This window comes from Herpailurus yagouaroundi, unplaced genomic scaffold, assembly GCF_014898765.1.
Source record: "Herpailurus yagouaroundi ecotype Mexico unplaced genomic scaffold, PumYag 29, whole genome shotgun sequence".
Lineage (NCBI taxonomy): Eukaryota > Metazoa > Chordata > Mammalia > Carnivora > Felidae > Herpailurus > Herpailurus yagouaroundi.
The window spans coordinates 41106556-41132226 of record NW_024412377.1 but is presented as its reverse complement, the minus strand read 5'-3'; the positions used below and the strand labels follow the sequence as shown (position 1 = coordinate 41132226).

General features: G+C 39.5%; 2 protein-coding genes across 4 annotated transcripts in view; one reads left to right on the top strand and one right to left on the bottom strand.

The window, feature by feature from the left end:
- LOC121044718 (sperm-associated acrosin inhibitor-like) overlaps positions 1-25671 on the top strand; it is a 116605-nt gene that overhangs the window by 4089 nt on the left and 86845 nt on the right. The window contains exon 1 of one of the 3 annotated variants that reach the window (XR_005797443.1): positions 25083-25247. The exons of the other annotated variants lie outside the window; for them this stretch is intronic. The gene's annotated coding sequence lies outside the window, so the exon portion shown is untranslated. Of the gene's footprint in view, positions 1-25082; positions 25248-25671 lie in introns of those variants that run through there. 3 annotated transcript variants of the gene reach the window in all.
- LOC121044710 (ovomucoid-like) lies at positions 14918-24988 on the bottom strand. Its single transcript, XM_040496992.1, has 4 exons — positions 24826-24988; positions 23630-23655; positions 21308-21438; positions 14918-15145 (listed from the first exon to the last, which is right to left on the bottom strand). The coding sequence occupies exons 1-4, from the start codon at positions 24869-24871 to the stop codon at positions 15070-15072; spliced, it is 279 nt and encodes a 92-aa protein (XP_040352926.1). The 5' UTR covers positions 24872-24988; the 3' UTR covers positions 14918-15069.

Sequence of the window (25671 nt, the reverse complement as noted above, 5' to 3'; positions counted from 1 at the left end):
CCCCCCCCCCCCCACCAGCCCACCATTCCACTTCTTGTCTCTAGATACCTAATATAAGTGGAATCACGTAATATTTGTCCTTTTGTGTCTGGTTACTTTCACTTAGCGTAATGTCTTCAAGGTTCATCTATGATGTGGTATGTATCAGAATTTCTTTTTTAAGGTTGAATAACATTCCATAGTATGTATATACTGCATTTTGTTTGTCCATTCATCCATTGATGGGCATTTGGGTTGTTTCTCCCTTCCGTCTATTGTGAATAATGCTTCAGTAGACGTAAGTAAGCGAGTATCTCTTCTAGATCATATGGCAGTTTTATTTTTAGTTTTTCCATAGTGGCCGCACCATCTTACATTCTCACCAGCAGTGCACGAGGGTTCCGTTTCTCCATATCTTTGCCCTCGTTTGTGTTTTTGTGAGGTAACATTTGTAATCCACTTAGAACAGTACCTGGCATGCAGCAAAAACTCCACAAAACTTACCTGGTATTATTTGATTGTCCAGAGGCCTCTTTTCCTTCTCAGGTATAGTTGAAGTTGCAAGTGCCGAACCTTAGCATGTAATATTTCTGAAGTTCACTTTCAAAGCATTTTACGCTTTCCCAAGTTAATAAGTAAAGCCTATGAAAGGATGTTATGTTTCACATAGGTATGTGCATAGAGAATTGCAATTTCAAAACCAAACACAAGGTGGTAGATTAGGCAAAACCAAACCAAACCAGAACAAAACAAAACAAACCACGAAAGAAAGAATGAGAAGGAAGGAAGGAAGGAAAAGAGGGAGAAGGAAAAACCTGCATGGGAAGCTTTTGTAAGCATGAGCTCTGAGTTAAGCATTAAGCAATAAAGCCTTTGCTTTTTATTTTTAATTTGGGCCAAACTGCACCAGATCAAAGTTATGTCACAGGAAAGTGTAAAGATTAAGGTCAAAACTTGGGAAACTCAACAAGCCTTCTTACAATGACTCGTGTTGTGTTTTCCCTGTAACTACATCCAGTGCAGATCTTTTAGCCTGATCTCTAGATATGAGAGTAAAGAAGTTCCTCTTCAGAAAAGTGTTTGAAATGTCAAAAACTATTTACGATCAGCCAACATTTACTAAAGACTGCATGGGACCTGGGAATAAAACATCAGGGCCGCAGAGAGGACCAGGAAACAGTCTCTGCTCCGAGGCAGGCTGGGAGACATCATGTACAAAGAACAGTTCAGGAGAATGCCACGATGCCCAGCAGCACAGCAGGCACTGAGTGAGTCTAAGCATTTTGCAGCTACACTGGAAATGACTGCAAACACCTCGTTTGCACCCCCTATGGGCTTCTGTGTCACTACTTCTTAATTGTGTCTGATCATCCTGGCTCTAGCCTCTCCCCTGCAAAGTCTTAATTTTATTGTGTTTGTTTTGGTTTAGGTTTTGGATTCTTTTAATCATAATGGCACTCTACCAATCATTTAAGTACATCATCACATTTAGTCCAGTGAACTCTGGGGCCTACGTATCACTTACTCCATTTTATAAGTAACACCACTCCGGTTCAGAGAAGTTAAGTATTTTGCTAAAGGTCACACAGCTAGGAAATTGCAAAGAATCATTGTGAAATTTGAGCTGACTTCAAAACCCATATCCTTAATTACTAAATTGTACAGTCATAATTTTTTCTCCAAGTGGCAATCTTATTGATCTTTCTAAAGTATCCTGTGGATTATGTCAATGGCTTCTTTGTGATTGAATTTGAGTATGCATATGTAACTTGTTAATCAGACATCCAAGGCCCAGTACACATTGGTTGTAGTCTACCATTTCATTTTCGTTTCCCTTCACAGATAGTATGTCCCAGCTGCACACAGGACTCACTGTTTCCCCTTGCCTGTCCTGTGATTCTCCCCCTCATCTTAGCTGAATGAACAAGTTACCTCCCTATAGGCAGAAGGTGAATGTCATTCAGGATTACAAGGAAAGAAATGGAAAATGCCAGCGAGCTGGGCCCATCTAGGTGAACCCAATACTGGGACAGAAGTCAATGGTCCTTCGATTCAAAAGGTAACAGGGAGAGAACAGTTGTAGTTTTTAAAAGCTGATTGCATTTTGGTCCTGACATAGTTCATTCATTCATTCAGTATATATTTCCTGAGTGCTTGCTCTGGGGCCAGGCATTGGACGAGGAGCAAGGAAACAATTGTGATGACAAGTGGGTGTGTTTCACCCTTCCGTATGGTAAGGGAAGACAGACAAATAAGCATAGAGGTGAATCAGTTTCTCAAAAATAAACACATCAGGGGGTGCCTGGGTGGCTCAGTCGGTTAAGCAGCTGGCTCTTCATTTCAGCTCAACTGACCGCGTGGAGCCTGCTTAGGATTTTCTCTCTCCCTTCCTTTGTCTTTCTCTTTTTTCCTCTCTCTCTCAAAAATAAATCAATAAACTTAAAAAATTAAAAATAAAAAATAAACACATGGAGGGTGGGCACACGGTAAGTTTTGTTGAATGAAGGAATTCATGAATGCATGGATAAATCTAATATACTCAATTCTTCCTTTTAAGTGCTTCAATTGCTTGGCAAACAAAACCTTTCCAAATAAATGTTATAATTCTACCAATTAAACATAAATATGGCAAATAACAACTTACATAAACGTAAATATATATAGTTTTATATATATAGTATATGTTAATATATAAATTAATAAACAAATTTATATAAACATCATAAATATGACAAATGACTTCTCAGAATGCTAATAATATTTACAGTCTTAATAAATTCTTATTCTTTCAACTTAAAATTCTAAGTTCAAATCAATACTCAGTTAAAAACTTCAAATTGGAATAAGGTTCATCCATCACATTCTTTAATATGCTAGATTTTCTTAAAATATGACAAATAGTTTAAATGCCAATTATTTATAGACTGTCTTTTAACACAAAATAGTAATATAGATATAATTTTATCTTCATTTTTATGTTCACATTTCATCTTTTGGGGATTATCAGACACTTAATCACGTAAAAAAATTGATTTCTCATATCTGGGGATTGTAATTGCATATTGATAGGACTGGGTCCCAGCATTCCTTGCTTCCCACCCCCAACCCTTTTCCTTTTGACTGTAAGGACACATGACATGGGAGGTCGCAGCCACCATCTCCTCACGTAGATAGAGTCTATGGGAGATGATGAAACCAGCGTGTAATTAAAGCCTAGCAGAGGGCATGGATGGACTCTTGGTATTGTTTAAGTCTGTGGCTATGCCTGAATTAAGACTACCCTGGGGAGGGGTGGGGGCACCTGGGTGGCTCAGTCATTTAAGCATCAGATCTTGATTTTAGTTCAGGTCATGACCTCATAGTTTGTGGGATTGAGCCCCATGTCGGGCTCTGCACTGGGCATGGAGCTTGCTTAAGATTCTCTCTCTCTCTCTCTCTCTCTCTCTCTCTGTCTCTCTGTCTCTCTGTCTCTCTGTCTCAGGGCTCCTGGGTGTCTCAGTCTGTTAAGTGACTGACTTCAGCTCAGGTCATGATCTCATGGTTCATGGGTTCAAGCCCTGTGTCGGGCTCTGTAATAAAAAAGATTCTCTCCCTCTCTCCCTTTGCCCCTACCCTGCTCACTCTGTCTCTCAAAATAAAGAAAATATTTTTAAAAAGACCCACCCTGAATCCTCCTAATTGCATGAGCCCACACATTTCTTATTTAGCCTAAGCTAAGTTGCAGCTGGAGTTTTATCACTCTTAACCAAAAGAATCCTGATAAATTTTCTGATTGCTAGCCATTGTCCTCCTTTACTATCTTAAACCTTCACAAAACATTTGTTACCCCAAATCGTCTTGAAAGTGCTTGTGGAATGAAGGAAGGTGGGGAGGGTCTAACTTGCACCAAAGTGGTAGGGGATGAGACGTCAGTATCAGAAGGCAAAACGAGGGACTGATGGAGCACTCTGCAAAATTAGGGATACAGAGCAAGTAGGAAGAACATAAAGGTCCTAGGGTCCTCTTACCAGACCTCCCATGGTTTGTGGAATGGGAAGTCAAATCATTTTGTATGAGTATGAAAGCATGTTTTCCAGAAGGCTTAGGTCTCTAGGTGACATTTCCTTGCTTATGGTAAAGTGTTACTGTGATACAAAAATGCTAAATAGTTAATTGTAGTAAAGGCAAAAAAAAAAAAAAGTGCACTGAGTTTTGGACAGGACTGAGGACAACCTCAGACTCGGGAGAGAAAGATGGCATCCAGAAAGGATAGTGTCAACGCATCTGTTGTTTTTGCTTGACTCTCATTCATTTATCCTGGCGTTAGTACCTCAGTATTCCCAACTTGGGGGCACAATTCTTTATCATCTTCTCGTCCATATAATGGGGCTGCGTCACCCCTGGCTCCTGCCATGCCTTATAATTCGGTCCATTCCAATAAGAATTAAGCTTGCTTGTAGCCACAGCTTGTAGACAGAGTCACGAATCTTATTTCAACGAGTCAAACAAGACTTAAGTCTTTTATTAGAAGTTTTAGGGAAGGGAAACTCTGCTACTGAAACTGTAACTCTAGAACTGCCTTGAGTTGAGGTTGGGGTGGTGGTCAGTGTTTATCTGAGAATGAAGACAACATCAAGGAAAGCACAGATGGGTCAAAAAAAATGGAGAGAAAAATTTCTGGCAACTTTTTTTTTCATGTTTCTGGCAACTTCTGAGACTCTGATCTAGCAATGCCTGATTCAGAGATTCCTCTGGACTTTTCAGGTGCAGGAGCCATAGAAATTCCCCTCAACACACACCTTTTTTTTTTCTTTTTCCTTTTTTTTTTTTTTTTTTTTTTTTTTTACATCAGTCACTTTGAGTTGGATTTTCTTTTGGGTGTTATTCTTCCAAAGGTGGATATATTACATGTGGTTTCCCCACTAGAGGGTGTAGCTCACTCACTGCACTAGGAGCAAGCCTTTTTTTTTTTTTTTTTTTTTTTAAGAGAGATAATGCTAGCAGGCTGGCCATCTAGTCAGAGGGGCGTGGGGTGGCGCAAGGTCCCAACCACAGAGCTTACCTCTCTGACAGAATCCTTGTCTTAGAAGGACTGGGAGGGCAGTCAGATGACCAAGGCGTGGCTACAGGCATAGGAAATGGGATAGGACTAAGGTACCAGGTAAAGATTTCATGTCAAGAGCCATGAAGTTCCCTTAGTCTTAACAAGGAAAATAGGCTTTGGCTTCCATGCCAAATTTGATTGGCAAGGCATGCCCGGATTGTTATGTTGAGAAAGATTTTGAGGCCACATCAAGCTCAGCGGAGTGTACGGTCATTGATTACCAATTACTGGTGTGGGCGTGGAGAGAGGCAAGGCTGGATATGATGCTTTCCATCTATGGGTGAGATGTTTCTCAATAGGAGCACTAGTGGCATTTTGGATGGGTCAGTTCTTCACCACGAGGGACTCTCTAGTGCATTACAAAGTCTTAGCCCACTAAATGCTAGTAGTACCACTCCAGTCTTTGTGACAAACAAAAGTTGCCCACACGTATATTTTAAATGCCTGTTTTGAGAATAGTACTACTCTACTTAAAAATCATTAGGTTTGACCAAGAGAGACTTGACTTAGATTTACCTGAGAAATGAACTAGAGTTTCTTAAATTCCTTAAGACCAAGGGGGGGAAATGAGGTGTTTTGTTTTGTTTTGTTTTGTTTTGTTTTGTTTTGTTTTTAGATCGTGAGATCAGACTGACCTTGCCATCAGTAAGGGATAGTGATTGACAATGGGGATGGAAATGAAGAGTCTCCAGAAAAGGGAAGAAGATGCTTATGGTGGTAGGGAGTCAAGTAGAACCTGGCAGCTGGTGATTCACATGTCATTCTGGGTTGAGGAAAAGGTAGGGGGAGCCTGAGCTGTGGGGTCAGGAGTATTCTGTTAAACAGCAGTGTCATTTGGGGTACCATCATCTCACCTTAGAGTACTCCATTGTGTTTTGGTGTCTCTTTGGTCAGTGTTGTCTTTATATGACTATTCTCAGAAAGATGTCTTCCACTCTCTACCTCTGAATCCACTGAACAATTATCAGCCACCTTAAATTATTTTTGGAACAAGGTATCATATGAGTCAAGGAGTGAACAAAAATAAATGAATAAAATATTCCCTATCCCTAAGAGTTCAAATATCACCTATTTTCATATTCTTCATGCTCCTCCCCATGCATTGAAGGAGAAGTGAGAAGAGAATGTTTTGAGCAATAAGGAGTAATATTTTGCTACTTTCAAGTTTTGCATTTATCAATGCCCTCAGGCCAAAGACCAACAGGCACACTTGAGTTGAACAAGTTGGGTTTAAGATTTGTTTCCCACATGAAAAGATGCTCAACATCACTCCTCATCAGGGAAATACAAATCAAAACCACACTGAGATATCACCTCACGCCAGTCAGAGTGGCTAAAATGAACAAATCAGGAGACTATAGATGCTGGCGAGGATGTGGAGAAACGGGAACCCTCTTGCACTCTTGGTGGGAATGCAAACTGGTGCAGCCACTCTGGAAAACAGTGTGGAAGTTCCTCAAAAAAATAAAAATAGATCTACCCTATGACCCAGCAATAACACTGCTGGGAATTTACCCAAGGGATACAGGAGTGCTGATGCGTAGGGGCACTTGTACCCCAATGTTTATAGCAGCACTTTCGACAATAGCCAAATTATGGAAAGAGCCTAAATGTCCATCAACTAATAAATGGATAAAGAAGTTGTGGTTTATATATACAATGGGATACTACTTGGCAATGAGAAAGAATGAAATATGGCCTTTTGTAGCAACGTGGATGGAACTGGAGAGTGTTATGCTAAGTGAAATAAGTCCTACAGAGAAAGACAGATACTGTATGTTTTCACTCTTATGTGGATCCTAAGAAACTTAACAGAAGACCATGGGGGAGGGGAAGGGGAAAAAAAAAAGTTACAGAGAGGGAAGGAGGCAAACCATAAGAGATTCTTAAAAACTGAGAACAAACTGAGGGTTGATGGGGGATGGGAGGGAGGGGAAAGTGGGTGATGGGCATTGAGGAGGGCACCTGTTGGGATGAGCACTGGGTGTTGTATGGAAACCAATTTTCCAATAAATTTCATACTAAAAAAATTCTCAATAAAAAAAAATAATAAGATTTGTTTTCAAGAATGAGAATGCACATGGGAAGCCACAGAGAAGCTCGATAAAAGGATATTAGAAAGGATTTATTATAGGATTTAGGATTTTAAATTAATTTGGGGAAATTTTAAGGAAAACTGGCTTTACTCTAAATTGAATGCCCTCAGGAGTGGTGTCATTCTGCACTTTGGTGTCTTTAAAAGTCTTATTTTGAAAGAGGGAAGAATAGACAAAGGCTAAAGTTGTACTTGGTAGAGAGGCAGCAGTCACTTATACTAGTCCAGGTAGAGGACGTCTGGTATTCTGTAGTTTGCATAATGTTCACGTTTTGCCTGTGTTCAGATGTGATCATGGAGTGGTACCGCCTTTGTCTTGATTCATCATGGTTACAGAGTGGCTGTGCCAGGTGTTAACATTCTGTGAAATTGTTGATGTTAAATAACATCGAGGCCCAGTGGTGAGTAGGAGTCTAAATAACCTGCAGGAATGCCCAGGTTGCCTCCTAGAAGTCACGGGCTTGTACTTTTCCTCACATTGTCATATTTTTTTTTCTTTTTTAAATTTTATTTTTCATTTTTTATTTTTCAAAATTTACATCCAAATTAGTTAGCATATAGTGCAACAATGATTTCAGGAGTAGATTCCTTAGTGCCCCTTTTTCATTTAGCCCATCCCCCCTCCCACACCCCTCCAGTAATGCTGTTTGTTCTCCATATTTATGAGTCTCTTATGTTTTATCCCCCTCCCTGTGTTTATATTATTTTCGTTTCCCTTCCCTTTATGTTCATCTGTTTTGTCTCTTAAAGTCCTCATATGAGTGAAGTCATATGATTTTGGTCTTTCTCTGACTAATTTCACTTAGCATCATACCCTCCAGTTCCATCCACATAGTTGCAAATGGCAAGATTTCATTCTTTTTGATTGCCGAGTAATATTCCATCGTATACATATACCACATCTTCTTTATCCATTCATCCATCGATGGACATATGGGCTCTTTCTATACTTTGGTTATTGTGGATAGTGCTGCCATAAACATGGGAGTGCACGTGTCCCTTTAAAAGAGCACACCTGTATCCCATGGATAAATGCCTAGTAGTGCAATTGCTGGGTCGTAGGGTAGTTCTATTTTTAGTTTTTTGAGAAACCTCCATACTGTTTTCCAGAGTGGCTGCACCAGCTTGCATTGCCACCAACAATGCAAAAGAGATCCTTTCTCTGCATCCTCGCTGACATCTGTTGTTGCCTGAGTTGTTAATGTGAGCCATTCTGACAGGTGTAAGGTGGTATCTCATTGTGGTTATGATTTGTATTTCCCTGATGATGAGTGAAGTTGAGCATTTTTTCATGTGTCAGTTGGCCATCTGGATGTCTTCTTTAGAGAAGTGTCTATTCATGTCTTTTGCCCATTTCTTCACTGGATTATTTGTTTTTTGGGTGTTGAGTTTGATAAGTTCTTCATAGATTTTTGGATACTAACCCTTTATCTGATATGTCATTTGCAAATATCTTCTCCCATTCTGTCGGTTGCCTTTTAGTTTTGCTGATTGTTTCCTTCGCTGTGCAGAAGATTTTTATTTTGATGAGGTCCCAGTAGTTCATTTTTGCTTTTGTTTCCCTTGCCTCCAGAGACGTGTTGAGTAAGAAATTGCTGCGGCCAAGATCAAAGAGGTTTTTGCCTGCTTTCTCCTCGAGGATTTTGATGGCTTCCTGTCTTACATTGAGGTCTTTCATCCATTTTGAGTTTATTTTTGTGTATCATATAAGAAAGTGGTCCAGGTTCATTCTTCTGCATGTCACTGTCCAGTTTTCCCAGCACCACTTGCTGAAGAGACTGTCTTTATTCCTTTGGATGTTCTTTCCTGCTTTGTCAAAGATTAGTTCGCCATACGTTTGTGGGTCCATTTCTGGGTTCTCTATTGTGTTCCATTGAGCTGAGTGTTCTTGTGCCAGTACCATACTGTCTTGATGATTACAGCTTTGTAGTATAGCTTGAAGTCCAGGATCATGATGCCTTCTGCTTTGGTTTTCTTTTTCAAGATCACTTTGGCTATTCAGGGTCTTTTCTGGTTCCATACAATTTTAGGATTATTTGTTCTAGCTCTGTGAAGAATGCTGGTGTTATTTTGATAGGGTTGCGTTGAATATGTAGATTGCTTTGGGTAGTGTCGACATTTTAACAATATTTGTTCTTCCTATCCAGGAGCATGGAATCTTTTTCCATTTTTTTGTGTCTTCTTCAATTTCTTTCATAAGCTTTCTATAGTTTTCAGTGTATAGATTTTTCACCTCTTTGGTTAGATTTGTTCCTAGGTATTTTATGGGTTTTGGTGCAACTGTAAATGGGATTGATTCCATGATTTCTCTTTCTGTCGCTTCATTGTTGGTGTATAGAAATGCAACCGATTTCTGTGTGTTGATTTTATATCCTGCAACTTTGCTGAATTCATGAATCAATTCTAGCAGTTTTTTGGTGGAATCTTCTGGGTTTTCCATATAGAGTATTGTGTCATCTGCGAAGAATGTAAGTTTGATCTCCGATTTGGATGGCCGATTTGGATGCATTTTATTTTTTGTGTTGTCTGATTGCTGAGGCTAAGACTTCCAATACTATGTTGAATAACAGTGGTGAGAGTGGACATCCTGTCTTGTTCCTGACCTTAGGGGGAAAGCTCTCAGTTTTTCCCCATTGAGGATGATATTAGTGTTGGGTCATTCATATATGGCTTATATGCTCCTTCTATCCCTACTTTCTTGAGGGTTTTTATCAAGAAAGGATGCTGTATTTTGTCAAATGCTTTCTCTGCACCTATTGAGAGGATCATATGGTTCTTGTCCTTTCTTTTATTGATGTGATAAATCATGTTAATTGTTTTGCGGATAATGAACCAGCCCTGCATCCCAGGTATAAATCCCACTTGGTCGTGGTGAATAATTTTTTTTAATGTATTGTTGGAGCTGGTTGGCTAATATCTTGTTGAGGATTTTTGCATCCATGTTTATCAGGGAAATTGGTCTGGAGTTCTCCTTTTTAGTGGGGTCTCTGTCTGGTTTTGGAATCAAGGTAATGCTGGCTTCATAGAAAGAGTTTGGAAGTTTTCCTTTCATTTCTATTTTTTGGAAAAGCTTCAAGAGAATAGGTGTTAACTCTTCCTTAAATGTTTGGTGGAATTCTCCTGGAAAGCCATCTGGCCTTGGACTCTTGTTTTTTGGCAGATTTTTGATTACCTATTCAATTTCCTTACTGGTTATGGGTCGGTTCAAATTTTCTATTTCTTCCTGTTTCAGTTTTGGTAGTGTATATGTTTCTAGGAATTTGTCCATTTCTTCCAGAGTGCCCATTTTATTGGCATATAATTGCTCATAATATTCTCTTATTATTGTTTTTATTTCTGCTGTGTTGGTTGTGATCTCTCCCCTTTCATTTTGATTTTATTTATTTGGGTTGTTTCCTTTTTCTTTTTGATCCAACTGGCTAGTGGTTTATCAATTTTGTTAATTCTTTCAAAGAACCAGCTTGTGGTTCTTTGATCCACAAAGGTTCTTTGATCTGTTCTGTTTTGTTTTTTTTTTTTTTTTTTGTTTTGTTTTGGTTTGGTTTGGTTTTGATAGCATTAATTTATGCTGTAATCTTTATTAGTTTCTGTCTTTTCTGCTGGTTTTGGGTTTTATTTGCTGGTTTTTTTTTTTTTTCAGCTCCATAAGGCGTAAGGTTAGGTTGTATATCTGAGTCCTTTCTTTCTTCTTTAGGAAGGCCTGGATTGCTATATACTTTCCTCTTATGACTGCCTTGCTGCGTCCCAGAGGTTTTGGGTTGTGGTGTTACCATTTTCATTGGTTCCCATATACTTTTTAATTTCCTCTTTAACTTCTTGGTTAGCCCATTCGTTCTTTAGTAGGATGTTCTTCAGTCTCCAAGTATTTGTTACCTTTCCAAATTTTTTCCTGTGGTTGATTTTGAGTTTCATAGCGTTGTGGTCTGAAAATATGCACAGTATGATCTCGATTTTTTTGTACTTACTTAGGGCTGATTTGTGTCCCAGTACATGGTCTATTCTGGAGAATGTTCCATGTGCACTGGAGAAGAATGTATATTCTGCTGCTTTAGGATGAAATATTCTGAATATATCTGTGGAGTCCATCTGGTCCAGTGTGTCATTCAAAGCCATTGTTTCCTTGCTGATTTTTTGATTAGATGATCTGTCCATTGCTGTGAGTGGGGTGTTGAAGTCTCCTACTATTATGGTATTACTATCAATGAGTTTCTTTATGTTTGTGATTAATTGATATATATATTTGGGTGCTTTCACATTTGGCGCATAAATGTTTACAATTGTTAGGTCTTCTTGGTGGATAGACCCCTTGATTATGATATAATGCCCTCTGCATCTCTTGATACAGTCTTTATTTTAAAGTCTAGATTGTCTGATATAAGTATAGCTACTCCGGCTTTCTTTTGTTGACCATTAACATGATAGATGGTTCTCTATCCCCTTATTTTCAATCTGAAAGTGTCATTAGGTCTAAAGTGGGTCTCTTGTAAACAGCATATAGATGGATCTTGTTTTCTTATCCATTCTGTTACCCTCTGTCTCTTGATTGGAGCATTGAGTCCATTGACATTTAGAGTGAGAACTAAAAGGTATGAATTTATTGCCATTATCATGCTTGTAGAGTTGGAGTTTCTGGTGGTGTTCTCTGGTCCTTTCTAATGTTTGTTGCTTTTGGTATTTATTTATTTACATATATATGTACATAAATGTATATAAATTTTTTTTCATCTTTTCTCCCCTCAGAGAGTCCCCCTTAAAATTTCTTGCAGGGCTGGTTTAGTGGTCACAAACTCCTTTAATTTTTGTTTGTCTGGGAAACTTTTTCTCTCTCCTTCTATTTTGAATGACAGCCTTGGGGGATAAAGAATTCTTGGCTGCATATTTTTCTGATTCAACACATTGAATATATCCTGCCACTCCTTTCTGGCCTGCCAAGTTTCTGGGGATAGGTCTGCTGCAAACCTGATCTGTCTTCCCTTGTAGGTTAGGGACTTTTCTTCCCTTGCTGCTTTCATGATTCTCTCTTTGCCTGAGTATTTTGTGAATTTGACTATGATATGCCTTGTTGATGGTTGGCTTTTGTTGAATCTAATGGGGGTCCTCTGTGCTTCCTGGATTTTGATGTCTGTGTCTTTCCCCACGTTAGGAAAGTTTTCCCCTATGATTTGCTCACATAACCCTTCTACCCCTATTTCTCTCTCTTCCTCTTCTGGGACCTCTATGATTCTGATGTTGTTCCTTTTTAACAAGTCCCTGATTTCTCTAATTCTTAAATCATGCTGTTTTACCTTGATCTCCCTTTTTTTCTGCTTCATTATTCTTCATAAGTTTGTCCTCTATGTCACTGATTCTCTGTTCTGCCTCATCCGTCCTTGCTGCTGTGGCATCCATCCATGATTGCAACTCAGTTATAGCATTTTTTTATTTCATCCTGACTAATTTTTACTTCTTTTATCTCCACAGAAAGGGATTCTAATCTATTTTCGACTCCAGCTAGTATTATTATTATTGTGATTCTAAATTCTGGTTCAGACATCTTGCTTGTATCCATGTTGGTTAAATCCCTGGCTGTCGTTTCTTCATGCTCTTTCTTTTGGGGTGAATTCCTTTGTTTTGTCATTTTGATGGGATAAAAGGAATTAACGAGGTAGAAAAATTAAAATTAAAAAAATATTAAAATTAAAAAATTAAAAACACACACACACACACAAATCGAATAAATGATACTAGATCCTAGATGTGTTTTGGTCTGGGTGTTGAAAGTGGTTTGATAGATTAGAGAAAAAAGTTGGGGGGGAGGGGAGGAAATCATTTGAGAATTTGAAAAAATGAATACACTGAAGTAAACTAAAATGAAATGATGGGAGTAAAATAGAATTTGAAAAAAATTACACAAAAATAGAGTATAGTGGAAAAAAATTTAAGAAAAATATTTTTAATAAAAATTAAAAATAAAAATGAATATTTTCTCTTTCTGTATTCAAGAAAAAGAAATGAAACAAAAAACAAATCGTTTGAAAATTTGGAAAAGTGAATACACTGAAGTAGACTACAAATGATGGAAGTAAAATAGAACTTGAAAAAATTTACATAAAAGTAAAAAATATAGCAAAACAATTAAAAATATTTTTAATAAAAATTGAAAATAAAAGTGAATTTTTTCTCTTTCTGTATTCAAGGAAAAGAAGTGAAAAAAAGAAAGAAAGAAAGAAAATTGAATAGATGGACCTGCTAACAGATTGAAATAGGACTGAAATTACTTTGTTTTCCCCTAGATGTCAGACTATGAAGCATTTTATAGTCCATAAACTAAGCAGACAGTGATATTTGTTCTTGAAGGGCAAGGTTGGCCCAGTTCGGCGGGGCTCAGTGTAATTGCTCCTTTCACCACTAGATGGCGCTGCTAGCCTACTGGAGTGGAACGTTGTGATGCTCGTAGGTGTGTATGCGTGTGCGCGGGAGCAGTGAAAATGGCCTGTCTCTACTATCGGAACTCTGTTCTTCCCATCAGCAATCACGCACCCATCCTCTGTCTTCAGCTTTCATCCACTCCCCGCTTTTTCACTGTCCGTGACCAAGCCCCAGGCAGTACCTCTCTCCTGAGTTTTGTCTCAGATGCGGCTGTTTTCCCTGGCCCCTTACTTCCGAAGGACTGCGGCTTTGACCCATTCCGCCCCTCTGCGAGCGGGTCTCACGGAGCGATGGCCAATGAGCAATGGCTGAATGTCGGCTGCACCCAGGAATGCTTGCTGGACCCTGCTGCTGCCGGTGCCCCGAGACTGTGGCCAGGTGCCTGCCTGGCCCAGAAAAAGTTCGCGAGATAGTGTAGCAGCAGCATTTCAGGGATTATGGAAAAATCACAACACACATCTGGCACCAGGCTTCACCCTTAATGACATTGTTCCAGCACCAGCGAATGTGGCCCTTCTCTGGGGTCTGCTGGGACCAGGTGGCTTCAACAGTCTCCACCAAACGTCCTTCCAGCAGTGGAACCGCTTTTTCCCGTGTGGTCCAAGAACCTCCTGGACCCCACTCTGTTCCTGGGGGTTCACCTTTCCCACCAGAGCACCGCCAGGTATGTAGCTGCAGAGTTGAAGCCTTTGCACTCCCCTTGTTTACAGTCTCAATGGAGTTTAACCCTCTCCTTTCTCCTTTCTCCCTTTTTAGTTTAGTCCCTGGGGCTGTTTCCAATTTTCCACTTTCTCTCCAGCTTCTTTTGGGGAGGGGTGCTTTTCTCATATTCTCCCCCCCCCACCCCCTGTCTCTGTCTTCTCTCCGCCCGCAAAAGCGGCTCCCTTCCCGCAGCTTCTCGCTCCCCAAGTTCACCTCTGTATGCCGCGTACCTGCTGAATTCTGTGGTTTAGGTTGTGTAGATCGTTGTGTTAATCCTCCAATCAGTTTTCGAGGTGTGCAGGATGGTTTAGTGTTGGTCTGGCTGTATTTCATGGACTCGAGACACACAAAAAACTTTCATGCTGTTCCCCCATCTTGGCTGCACCCCCACATTGTCATATTTTTAAATAATCATTCATTTTCTTGCTCCCTTGCTGGACTGTAAACTGCACGAAGACATGGACCTGTTTTGATTACCACTGAGGTCCCAGAATTTAACCAAATCTCTCACTCTCATAAGTACTTAAAGAATATTTATTGAATAAATGAATGAATTGTCCAATTAGCATAACAGACTGTGAGTGGCTCAAAGTCAGGGGTCACTTTCAACTCAGCTCTGTATTTCTAGAAACAAACACAATTCTGGCACATCTCATTAAATATATCTTGAGTTACAGAGGGGCTTTCCATAGCATAAGATTTATTGATTTTTTTAAAAATAAAGTGATGTAATGAATTCCACTTTTTGAAAGAAAGACGATGTTTAATTCAAATGGGTTCAGTCCTGACGAGTGAAGGAAAATCAGGTCTTATTCTGAGATTTTTTAGTCGTTCTGCATTTTCCACTGTATTGAATTGTCAAAGTGTGTTTCAAAGCTCTAAGAGAAATTGATATAAACATTTAGAGACTATTTGTATTCAATATAACCTTCTCTTCTAACCTAGCTGTATTTTAGTAAGGATTTTAAGGGAAGGGAGGACTTGATTTGGAAACCCCTGATTTAAACAGCACACAGCTATAAAGGTATGCTCTACCCTCACTCTTCCTTCACCCTGGTGACTCTTCTACTTTGAAATCATGGGGAAAAATTATTAGAGCTCTTAGCAAATGAGTGAACCTGTATATTAAGAAGTGTAGGGAGGGGCGCCTGGGTGGTGCAGTCGGTTAAGCGTCCGACTTCAGCCAGGTCACGATCTCGCGGTCCGTGAGTTCGAGCCCCGCGTCAGGCCCTGGGCTGATGGCTCAGAGCCTGGAGCCTGTTTCCCATTCTGTGTCTCCCTCTCTCTCTGCCCCTCCCCCGTTCATGCTCTGTCTCTCTCTGTCCCAAAAATAAATAAATGTTGGAAAGAAGTGTAGGGAGGGACAAAAATGATTCCCTGAGGTACCCTGAGGAGCTTTGTTCACTTTTCTGAACCAGAATTACCATAATCTGCCACGATTATGGGTACCTACTGAGAAAACTCTTCGAGGCTCACTGTGAACGTTCTCTATGAACTGCAGGCAGAAAGGACTTTTATTGGTGGGGGCAAAGGACACAGTGGTCAAGAGCAAGATTAATACAGCAATGTGGAAAACGGAAGATATTTGTCGTCTTCAGCAGAAATACTGTAAGAAACGACAGCAAGCCAATGACGACAGTTTGTGCTAAATTATAGTCAGTAGGCTTTTGCTCTTGTATTTTTCATGAAAAAGTGGACCATTTTTTTAAAAAAAAATTAATAGCCACAGAGGAGCTACTGGGAAATAATAAAAACATTAATGTTTTGCAAATACTTACTAATTCACATTAGGCAACAATTAACTTTGGAGTCTTTTCTTTTTATATGCAAAAAAGGGAATAATCAATCGCATCCCTTCCTACCACACAGTTTTGGTGTGGGTCTCATAGGTGCCCTGTTTGGGAAAGTACTTTCTAAGCTGTGGCAGACTGTATATTCTATTTCTGCACCTAGCACAGTATCTTGAACTTACTAGATGCCTATTAAATATTCATGAGACAAATGGATAAATACGAGAAATTGTTCTGAAAAATCCTAAAACTCTACCCAGATAGAGATTCTAATCATGAGATAAGATAATGTGAAGTTTAGGGGCACCTGGGTGGCTCAGTCGGTTAAGCGTCTGACTTCAGCTCAGGTCATGATCTTGCAGGAGTCCGAGCCCTGCATCAGGCTCTGTGCTGACAGCCTGGAGCCTGCTCCTGATTCTGTGTCTCCCTATCCCTCTGCTCCTCCCCGGTTCATGTTGTGTCTCTCTCTCTGTCTCTCTCTCTCTCTCTCTCTCTCTCACTCTCTCTCTCTCTCTCTCTCTCTCTCTGTGTCTCTCAAAACTAAATAAACATTAAAAAAATTTTTTTAAAGATAATGAGAAGTTTAGCTTGAAGGTTCTGGATGTCAGATTGGTATACTTGTCTCTTGGTTTCTCCCCTAGTGAACCAGGACTTCTTGATACATCCCTAAATTACCCTCAACCTCAGTTTTATCATCTACAAAATGGTAGTTAACACCAATACCTCCTTCCTAGGATCGTTTTGAATATTGAATGAGATAATTACTATGGAGTAGCATGCACAGTGCATGGCATATAATAGGCACAAAAGTTACGTTAGGTTTATTTATAAGTATTCAAAAGATCCCCATCATGTATTCTCTTTCATATATTTTATATTTTCCTGTAGACGTAATAAATGTATTTTTCAAAAGTCTGATCATACAGTACATATCATTTTATATCCTTATATTTTCCTTTTTTTTAGCTCAACATTGTGTCATGCTTATTTTTAGAAAACCAAATACATAATATCTAGTAAACTTTCTTTTTATCATACATGGCTCAAAAAGGATGAGCCTTTGGGGCGCCTGGGTGGCGCAGTCGGTTAAGCGTCCGACTTCAGCCAGGTCACGATCTTGCGCTCTGTGAGTTTGAGCCCCGCGTCGGGCTCTGGGCTGATGGCTCAGAGCCTGGAGCCTGTTTCCGATTCTGTGTCTCCCTCTCTCTCTGCCCCTCCCCCGTTCATGCTCTGTCTCTCTCTGTTCCCAAAATAAATAAACGTTGAAAAAAAATTTTTTTTTAAAAAGGATGAGCCTTTAAACAAAATGTTGAGCCAAAAGTCTTCAGTGTGCTTAAGCAGATCAACCTTCTGACTTCCCCAGGATGCAGAAACAATGTAGTGGCAGAACCTGAACTAGAACCTGAAGGAGAGAGGGAGGCACACATGCCGATAACATAAAGTTGTGCTTGGTGCCCTCAGCTTATCATGAATGTGTCCTGGCCCCACATTTGGAATGAAAATCTGAGAAGAAAGAAACTTCAGGCTAAAGGAGATATATGTGACAGCTGGGGACTCAGATAATTCTTACATGTGAACTCTCTAAAATGACCAGGGAGGGCACGCTGAATGGATTTCCCACTGGCCTGAGACAAAAAGATTAGCAGTAGGACATAGGTGTACCAAACACCAGGAAGATGAATATGGACAAGGGTATTTAAGTGGTGGTACCACAATAGGAAAAGGAGCAGATTTTATCTGAGAAAAATGTATTTCCTTCCAGGGCTACTAATGTCTTTGTACTTGTCGAAGAACTACTTAGAAAATGAAAACCTTAGAAAATACTAAACTTCTTTCCAGCAAAGTCAGAGGGCATTGGAGCATTGATATTTGTAGAACTCCTATAAACAGTGACACAACTGCTTCCCTGACTTGTTTCCTAAGAAGTATTGACTACAGATGTACTACAGATTATTGAAGCCAATCATCAATTGTTAGAATATCTGATTTTTCCCTAGCATGTTTCTCTTTATTATGCTAAACTGATCCGTACATTATTCTTTGAGAACACCTTTATAACTTTCTAAGGATAGGGCCCAGAATAGCCAAGACGATTAGTAATAGAACAAAGTTGAAGAATATATCCTTCCTAGTTTCAAAGCTGATGGCAAACTTCAGTAGTCAAGACAGTGTCGTCTCAATATAAGGATAGGTATACAAACCTGGAATAGAATTTAGAGTCCAGAAATAAACCCTTATATTTGTGATCAATTGATTTCAACAAGGGTGCTAAGACATTTCAGTGGGGAAAGAACAGTCTTCAACGAATAGTGCTGGGACAATTGGATATCCACGTATGAAACAATGCAGTTGGATATCCTACCTCATACCATGCACAAAAATTAACTCAAAATGGGTCAAAGACATAAGTATATAAAAAATAAGTATAAGCCTCTTACAAGAAAACAGAGGAGTAAATCTCTGGGACCTTGGGCTAAAGCACTGCTTTCTTAGATATGACAATGAAAGCATAGCAACAATAAATTAAACATCATCAAATGAAAATATTTTGTGCTTCAGAGTACATCATTAATAAAGTGAAAAGACAACCCACAGAATGGGAGAAAATACTGCAAATAACTACCTGATAAGGAACGTGTATCCAGAATATATGAAGAACTCTTACAACTTAACCATAAAAAGGTGAATAATGTTATTGAGAGGTGAGGAAAGGATTTGAATAGGCATTGAACAAATGGTTAATTGGTCCATGAGATGATATTAAACATCATTTGTCACTAGAGAAATGCAAATCACAGCCACAAGACACCACTTCACACCCATTAGGATGGTTATCATAAAAAAGATGAAGAATAACAAGGGTTGGTGAGAATGTGGAGAAATTGAGGCCTCATGCATGGCTTGTGGGATTGTAAACTGTTGCAGCTGCTTTGGAAAACAGTTAGGCAGTCCATCAAACTGTTAAACATAGAGTTAGTATATGACCCAGAAATTCCGCTCCTAGATATATGTCTAAGAGAAATGAAAACATATGTCCACACAAAACCCTGTACATGAATGTTCAGAGCAACATTATTCACAATAGCCCAAAATGTAAACAACCCAATGCCCATTAATGGACAAATAAAAACGGTGTGGTATAGCCATACAATAGACGATTACTTCACCATAAAAAGACATGAAGAAGTGGTATATTCTACAACATGGATGCACTTTGATAACCTTATGCTGAATGACAGAAGCCAGAAACAAAAAGCCACGTATTGTATGATTCCATTCATACTAATTGTTCAGAATAAGCAAACCCATCAAGACGAAAGTAGACCAGTGAGTGCCAGGTACTGGCGGGATGGTAGAAGGGATACAGACTTTCGATGAAATTTATTCTGAAATTAGATAGTGGTGCAAATATGCTAATGACCACTGGATTGTACACTTTAAAGCAGTGAATTTATGAATTTATGATTCACTCTGTTTTTAAATTAAAATCCTAAAAATAAATTCTTAGCAATAAAGAAGTTATTTTTCACTTCCCCGAAACCTTGGGATCCTAGGGAAGAGGGTAAACAGTAAGTTTGAAGGAAGGATGGAAGTGGGGGGGCGCCTGGGTGGCGCAGTCGGTTGAGCGTCCGACTTCAGCCAGGTCACGATCTAGCGGTCCGTGAGTTCGAGCCCCGTGTCAGGCTCTGGGCTGATGGCTCACAGCCTGGAGCCTGTTTCCGATTCTGTGTCTCCCTCTCTCTCTCTGCCCCTCCCCCGTTCATGCTCTGTCCCTCTCTGTCCCAAAAATAAATAAACGTTGGAAGTGGAGAGCTACTAATAAATTTGGGAGAAGGGGTAGTCTGTACAATTTCTTTTTCTTCTAAGGGATCTCAGCATGTGCCATGAGCTTATCGTGACCACTGCATAGGAAGTCTATTTGATGCGGTTTTGAGGTTGTCTGGAAGGTACTGTTGCACTAGTTGAGGATGACGATGGTACAGGTTATATTTCTGAGGGAAAGAAAAAGTTGGTAAATATGGAAGGAGAACTAAGGGGCTAGATAGGAAAGCCTGCTGATGGTGAGGTGACTAGTTATTTCGATTTGTCTGAGACCGTTCTCTTTTGGCACTCAAAGTCTCACACCCCAGGAAAACCCTCAGTCTCAGGCAAACCAGGTTGGTAAGTCATCTAGGTGGAAGCAACACAACAAGGACACTGGTGATATATGACAAGCATTATGCTAAGCTCCTTTTAGGCCTTAGCTTTTTCAGTTCTCACCGTCAACTTCTCGGGTAATTGCTTAGGTTAAGTTACCTGTCCTAGGTTGTATTGCCCTCTGACTTCATGGAGCTTATGTTTGTTGATAGGCCAAAACCAAAGGTACAGAAACATAAAAATAAAATATCTGGTAAGAATTATGAAGGTAACAGAGGCATAGTAACATGAAAAATACCAGAAGTAAATCTACTTTAGACAGGATGGCCAGGGGAGGCATCTGTAATGGAGAAATATTTAGACTGAAGCCGAAACAATGAGACACAACCAGTCCTGTGAAAAGCATACACTCTTCTGCAGGAGAGGATGGTTTGCCCAAAGGTCCTGAAACAGCAGAGAGCTTCGTATGTTTGAAAGTATCAGGAAAGAAGCATCAGTGTTGTCACAGCGTATTTAGCAAGTAAAGCAGGAAATATTATTTCAGATTTATAGCTGAGAACTTGAGTTATGGAGGGGTTACAAGACTTCCCAGGATCACTTGGCTCTGCAGGGGCAGGACTCAACCCAAGGTCTTCTGACTGAGTACTGAGACTTATTGCCATAGTCTTATCTTGAAAAGGGTGATTTTTCTCACAGCTTTGATTTTCAAACATTTTAGGAACAGAAACTTTTTTCACATATAATCTCACTTTGAAACCTAATGTTCAGAACAGGGAGAGGGGGACTTCTCTGCTGGAGTTGGAGGTAGGACTCAGAATCTCAGTTGCTCAGTACCTGTTACCACCATCCCCCTGAGGTTCAGCCGGCTGGAGTGAAACTCCAAGGATACTTTTAGTTTCCAGAATCACATCTGGAGGGTTTCGCACACACATTCCAAAATGTGTAGAAGGGTTGCTTTTTTTTTTTCTTTTAATTTTCATTCCAGTGTAGTTAACATACAGAGTTAGTTTCAGGTGTAAAGTATAGTGATTCAAAAGTTCCATATATTACCAGTCAGCTACATGTTAAGTTCTCAAAACAAGTTTCTGTTTTGGGTTTGGTGTTTTCACTTACATGTTAGCGAAGCAGTACACGCAGGAATTAGAATACGTAACATTATTAGAAGCGCATAATGGGCTGGCTCTTATGGAGCATATAGATTTTTGTTGTATGGTCTTCTTTTGATAGTAACCGCATGGAATGTCCTAAAACAAAACTCACAGGTCAAACTCTATCCTGTAATGATCTCTTAATGGCTTCTAATATAAGTGCTTGGGAGTTTTATTTTGTGCAGACAGGAGATAATGATAAAATATGTCTTCTTTCACACTTTAAACATCAAAACTTCCTTATTTTAAATTCAGCAGCTGGAGCCTTTGGGGTTTCCACTTAAAAGGCAGCTGAGGCCATATAGCCCTGACCTTTGGCTGTGTAATATGTATGTGGTAGAAGGGAAAGAGAACATTCTGGGAAGTGACAAAAAATGACTACAACCACTGTTGAAGTGCTTCTGGAATCATGTTAGTTCATCAAAACCCCCTTTAACTGTGGTTCTTAGATTGGAATACCCTGCATGGTCCTACTCTGGTATTCACGATAGACCAATCCTCTGGGGATTAGGAGGCTGGAATAGTGAGACAAGATTTCTTCAATATCTCCCCATTTTATTTTTCTTCCCTCATAGTCCCAGAGTTGGAATAAGCTGGATCCAGAGGAAGTTGAGTGACAGAGTAAATTGTCTACAGGGGGGCCTGGAAAGTTCATAAGCACCATGTAATGAGCAGATAAAGGAATGGGCTGCCACAATTTCCTACTCCATTGACTCAGATCACATAATATTTAGATATCCGTAGATCAGGGTGCTACCATATCTACAAAACTTCAGTGGCTCTCATTGCCTACAGCAATGTTTGCCAACTTCAGTCCCTTGGGTCATGATTCCTTCCAAATCCCTATGCCATTTTTTCTTTAAAAGTATTTTTTACTGGGGCGCCTGGGTGGCGCAGTCGGTTAAGCGTCCGACTTCAGCCAGGTCACGATCTCGCGGTCCGTGAGTTCGAGCCCCGCGTCGGGCTCTGGGCTGATGGCTCAGAGCCTGGAGCCTGTTTCCGATTCGGTGTCTCCCTCTCTCTCTGCCCCTCCCCCGTTCATGCTCTGTCTCTCTCTGTCCCAAAAATAAATAAAACGTTGAAAAAAAAAAGTATTTTTTACTGAATGGGTTTCCTTTTTAAACTTGACTACTCACCCTAGAAATGTCCTAAACGTTAATATCCATGATATCTTGGATTTGAAGTTGTAATTACATTTTTTTCTAACACACATGAAAGAACAGTTATAATGATTACAACCAAAATATTCACTGTTAAATTAGCTAAAATCATCACTAATATTACTAGAGGGTACTCAAGTCACTTTTTGAGAAATACTGTTTATGTCTGTCATCTCCTTTTTTAATGAGCAAGGCTACATGATTTGTTTGGAGAGGCTTTACCAAAAAAAGTGTTTCTTTGGTGTACTCTAAGAGATGAAAATGATTTCTAAAATTGAATATGAGTATGAAAAGAAGGATAATTTAATTAGAGAGAATTATATACACAAAGACAAAATTGGAATAGCTTGGAGCCCAAAATAATTTAAGTCACCTAGAACCTAAGGTGAGAAAAGGGTATTCTCCTTTCAGGGAGAAATGCTGCATTAAAGAAGGTATTCTAAGTCATGCAAAAAGCTTTATCTCCCACCAGTACTAGAAGTCACCGTTCTAAGGAGAGAGATGTCTCAATCAGATTTGTATTTTAGAAGGCCTATATTTAACAGTGTGGAAAAGATTAGTATAGGGATTGACAAACTTTTCCTATGAAGAGCTAGGTAGCAAGTATTTTATAATTTTTAAGCCATATGGTCTCTGTTGCAACTACTCAACTCACATAGCCTAAAAGCAGCCAGAGCCAATGCATAAACTAATGAGCATGGCTGCATTCCAGTAAAACTCTTTTTCTAAAAATAAAGTGGCCATCTTTTGCCAACTCCTGGATCAGACTCAGTACAGAAGGACAATTAGGTGGCCACTGTAATAATATAGGCAAGAAGTGAGGAGAACTTAAATGCAAGCAACAGCAATGAATTTAGAAGGAGGGAAAAACCCCAGAAATTAGGAGCTTTAATTGCTGGTGGTATATAAGGAAATAGAGGTGCAGTAAAGACAGGGATGAGTCCTGGTTTACCCTAGGATCTCTTTTGACAGAGTTGGGTAGATTGAACTATATGCGTTGCCATCACGTATATCAGAAATGATCAAATATTAGCAATTTCATGTGGTTTAATATGGTTCAACCTAATAGAAATACTAGAAGCCTAAGACTGTAAAAATCATTCTCACGTAGGAAGTAGAAAACTTACCTTGTGTGGCCCGTTACCAAAAATATCTGAAACAAAAATGTTTAGGAAAAAGGATCAAGTAAAAAATATAGTATTTAGATGTGAACAGTTAATTAACCCGTTAAGGAATCCCATCTAAATTAATAACCATGAAAATCATAGAAAAATATGTGGCTCCTTCAAGTAAGATTTGCCTAGCCGTGCCTGGTTCCCAAAGCACTCTGCAAGCACACTTACTGTCCCACCTGAGAATTCAACCATAACCCATTCCTAGGTTTAATGTTGGCTTTAGTCAGGAGAGATTCATCCTCTGGGACTCAGTATATCACCCACAGTTGGGCTGCTCAGACATTGTGTAGACCCATTTTAGAGAAAGTCTAGTTCTTGATAGACTGGCTACCTGCTGACAGTAATCTTAGATACCTGCATTCTTTTTTGACGATTGCCTGTCTTAAATATCTTCTTTTTAAACTCAATGTGCTTATAAGGAAGGCTCTTGCTCTGTTTGGGATCTCTGTGTCAACAACTGCTTACCCAAATGGTTCCTATAACCTTCATACTTTATATTCTACTTAACAGCCTTGACTTCTTTCAGCTGCTACAGCTGAGTGTCCTCCTTGCCTACCCTTCTACTTCACCAGATCAAATCTCCGCTGGCAGATTTAATTTCACCTCATGGGTTTCCTTACCAATTTTGCTGGAGTTAATTTGAAGAGCTAAGCCCTCTCTTGAGATTTGATAACATCAGGCCGTGCTCTAATAATAAGCCATGTTAGAAACTGATACTGCTTTGTGTGGAAGGTATTTGAATATGCACATGCGCGCGCGCGCGCGCACACACACACACACACACACACACACACACACACTCAATGCCAGTGTGTGGGAGTATAGTGGGGAAGTATTACGAAGAGAAGAGAAATGAAATTGACTATCAACTCAACAGACCAAATTATTTGTCCAATGGTGATTACACCTCTCATAAATCATTCTTTAAGCTGTCTCAAGTCTGAGCCTGTCTATGGCAGAGTTTTTGGAATATTGAAAACTGGATTCACCACTGATATTCATTCTAGCTGAGGTAATAAATTCATCTCTGAGAGAAATTTCAAGTTTCAAAAATCCATACATCTAGAAAACAGTTATTATTGGCTTGTTACTTTCCCTGGAAGATCAGATGTTTACTCCCTCCCCAAAGTTCTTTGACAAATCCTTACATGAGAAATAACCGGTAGCCAAAATAGCCACAAAGAAAGTTTTCATCTTCTCCCAAAAGGAACAATGTGATTCATCTAGTGGCGTTCCCTCTGTCAAGAACTTCCTAGCAAATCCTCAAAGGCTCAATTCTCTTGATGAACTGAGAGTTCTACCCCCTTCTGAGAACCTGAGAGCCCATTATGAAGTCACTTTGCAAATGATCTATTTACAGGTGACACCAAGGCAAAGTCACCAGGTCACCAAAGACCAAGAACACTTTGCAGGCCAAAATATTTCATTTCTAAGAGGCTGTACAGCTATGGCATGATAGCATGATTTACCACTGATTTGTTTGATTGATAAATTATTATTCGGTTCCATAGAAGTGTGTTCTGCTTATTAACTAGCAAGAAGAAACAAATGTGAAAAAGATGAACTTAAAGTGAGTAATTCTGGGAAAAAAAAATTTTTTTTTTGAAATGTACATGTCTGTCTCCCCTTCCTCCCAAAAATTCTGATTCAGTGGATCCAGAGTGTGACTCAGACATATCACACACACACACACACACACACACACACACACACACACACACACTTAAATTGCATGACAGAGTCTGATTCACCTCTTCAGTTGAGAACTGATGGATTAGAATGGAACAATAACGGCAATTTTTCTGTCTTAGTAGAACAATCTCTTTATCCTTTTTTGAAAATTTATTTATTTAAATTCAAGTTAGTTAACATACTGTGTAGTATTGGTTTCGGGAGTAGAACCCAGTGATTCATTACTTACAGATAACACCCAGTGCTCCTCCTAATAAGTGTCCTTCATCCCATCACCCATTTAGCCAATCCCCCCCCCCACC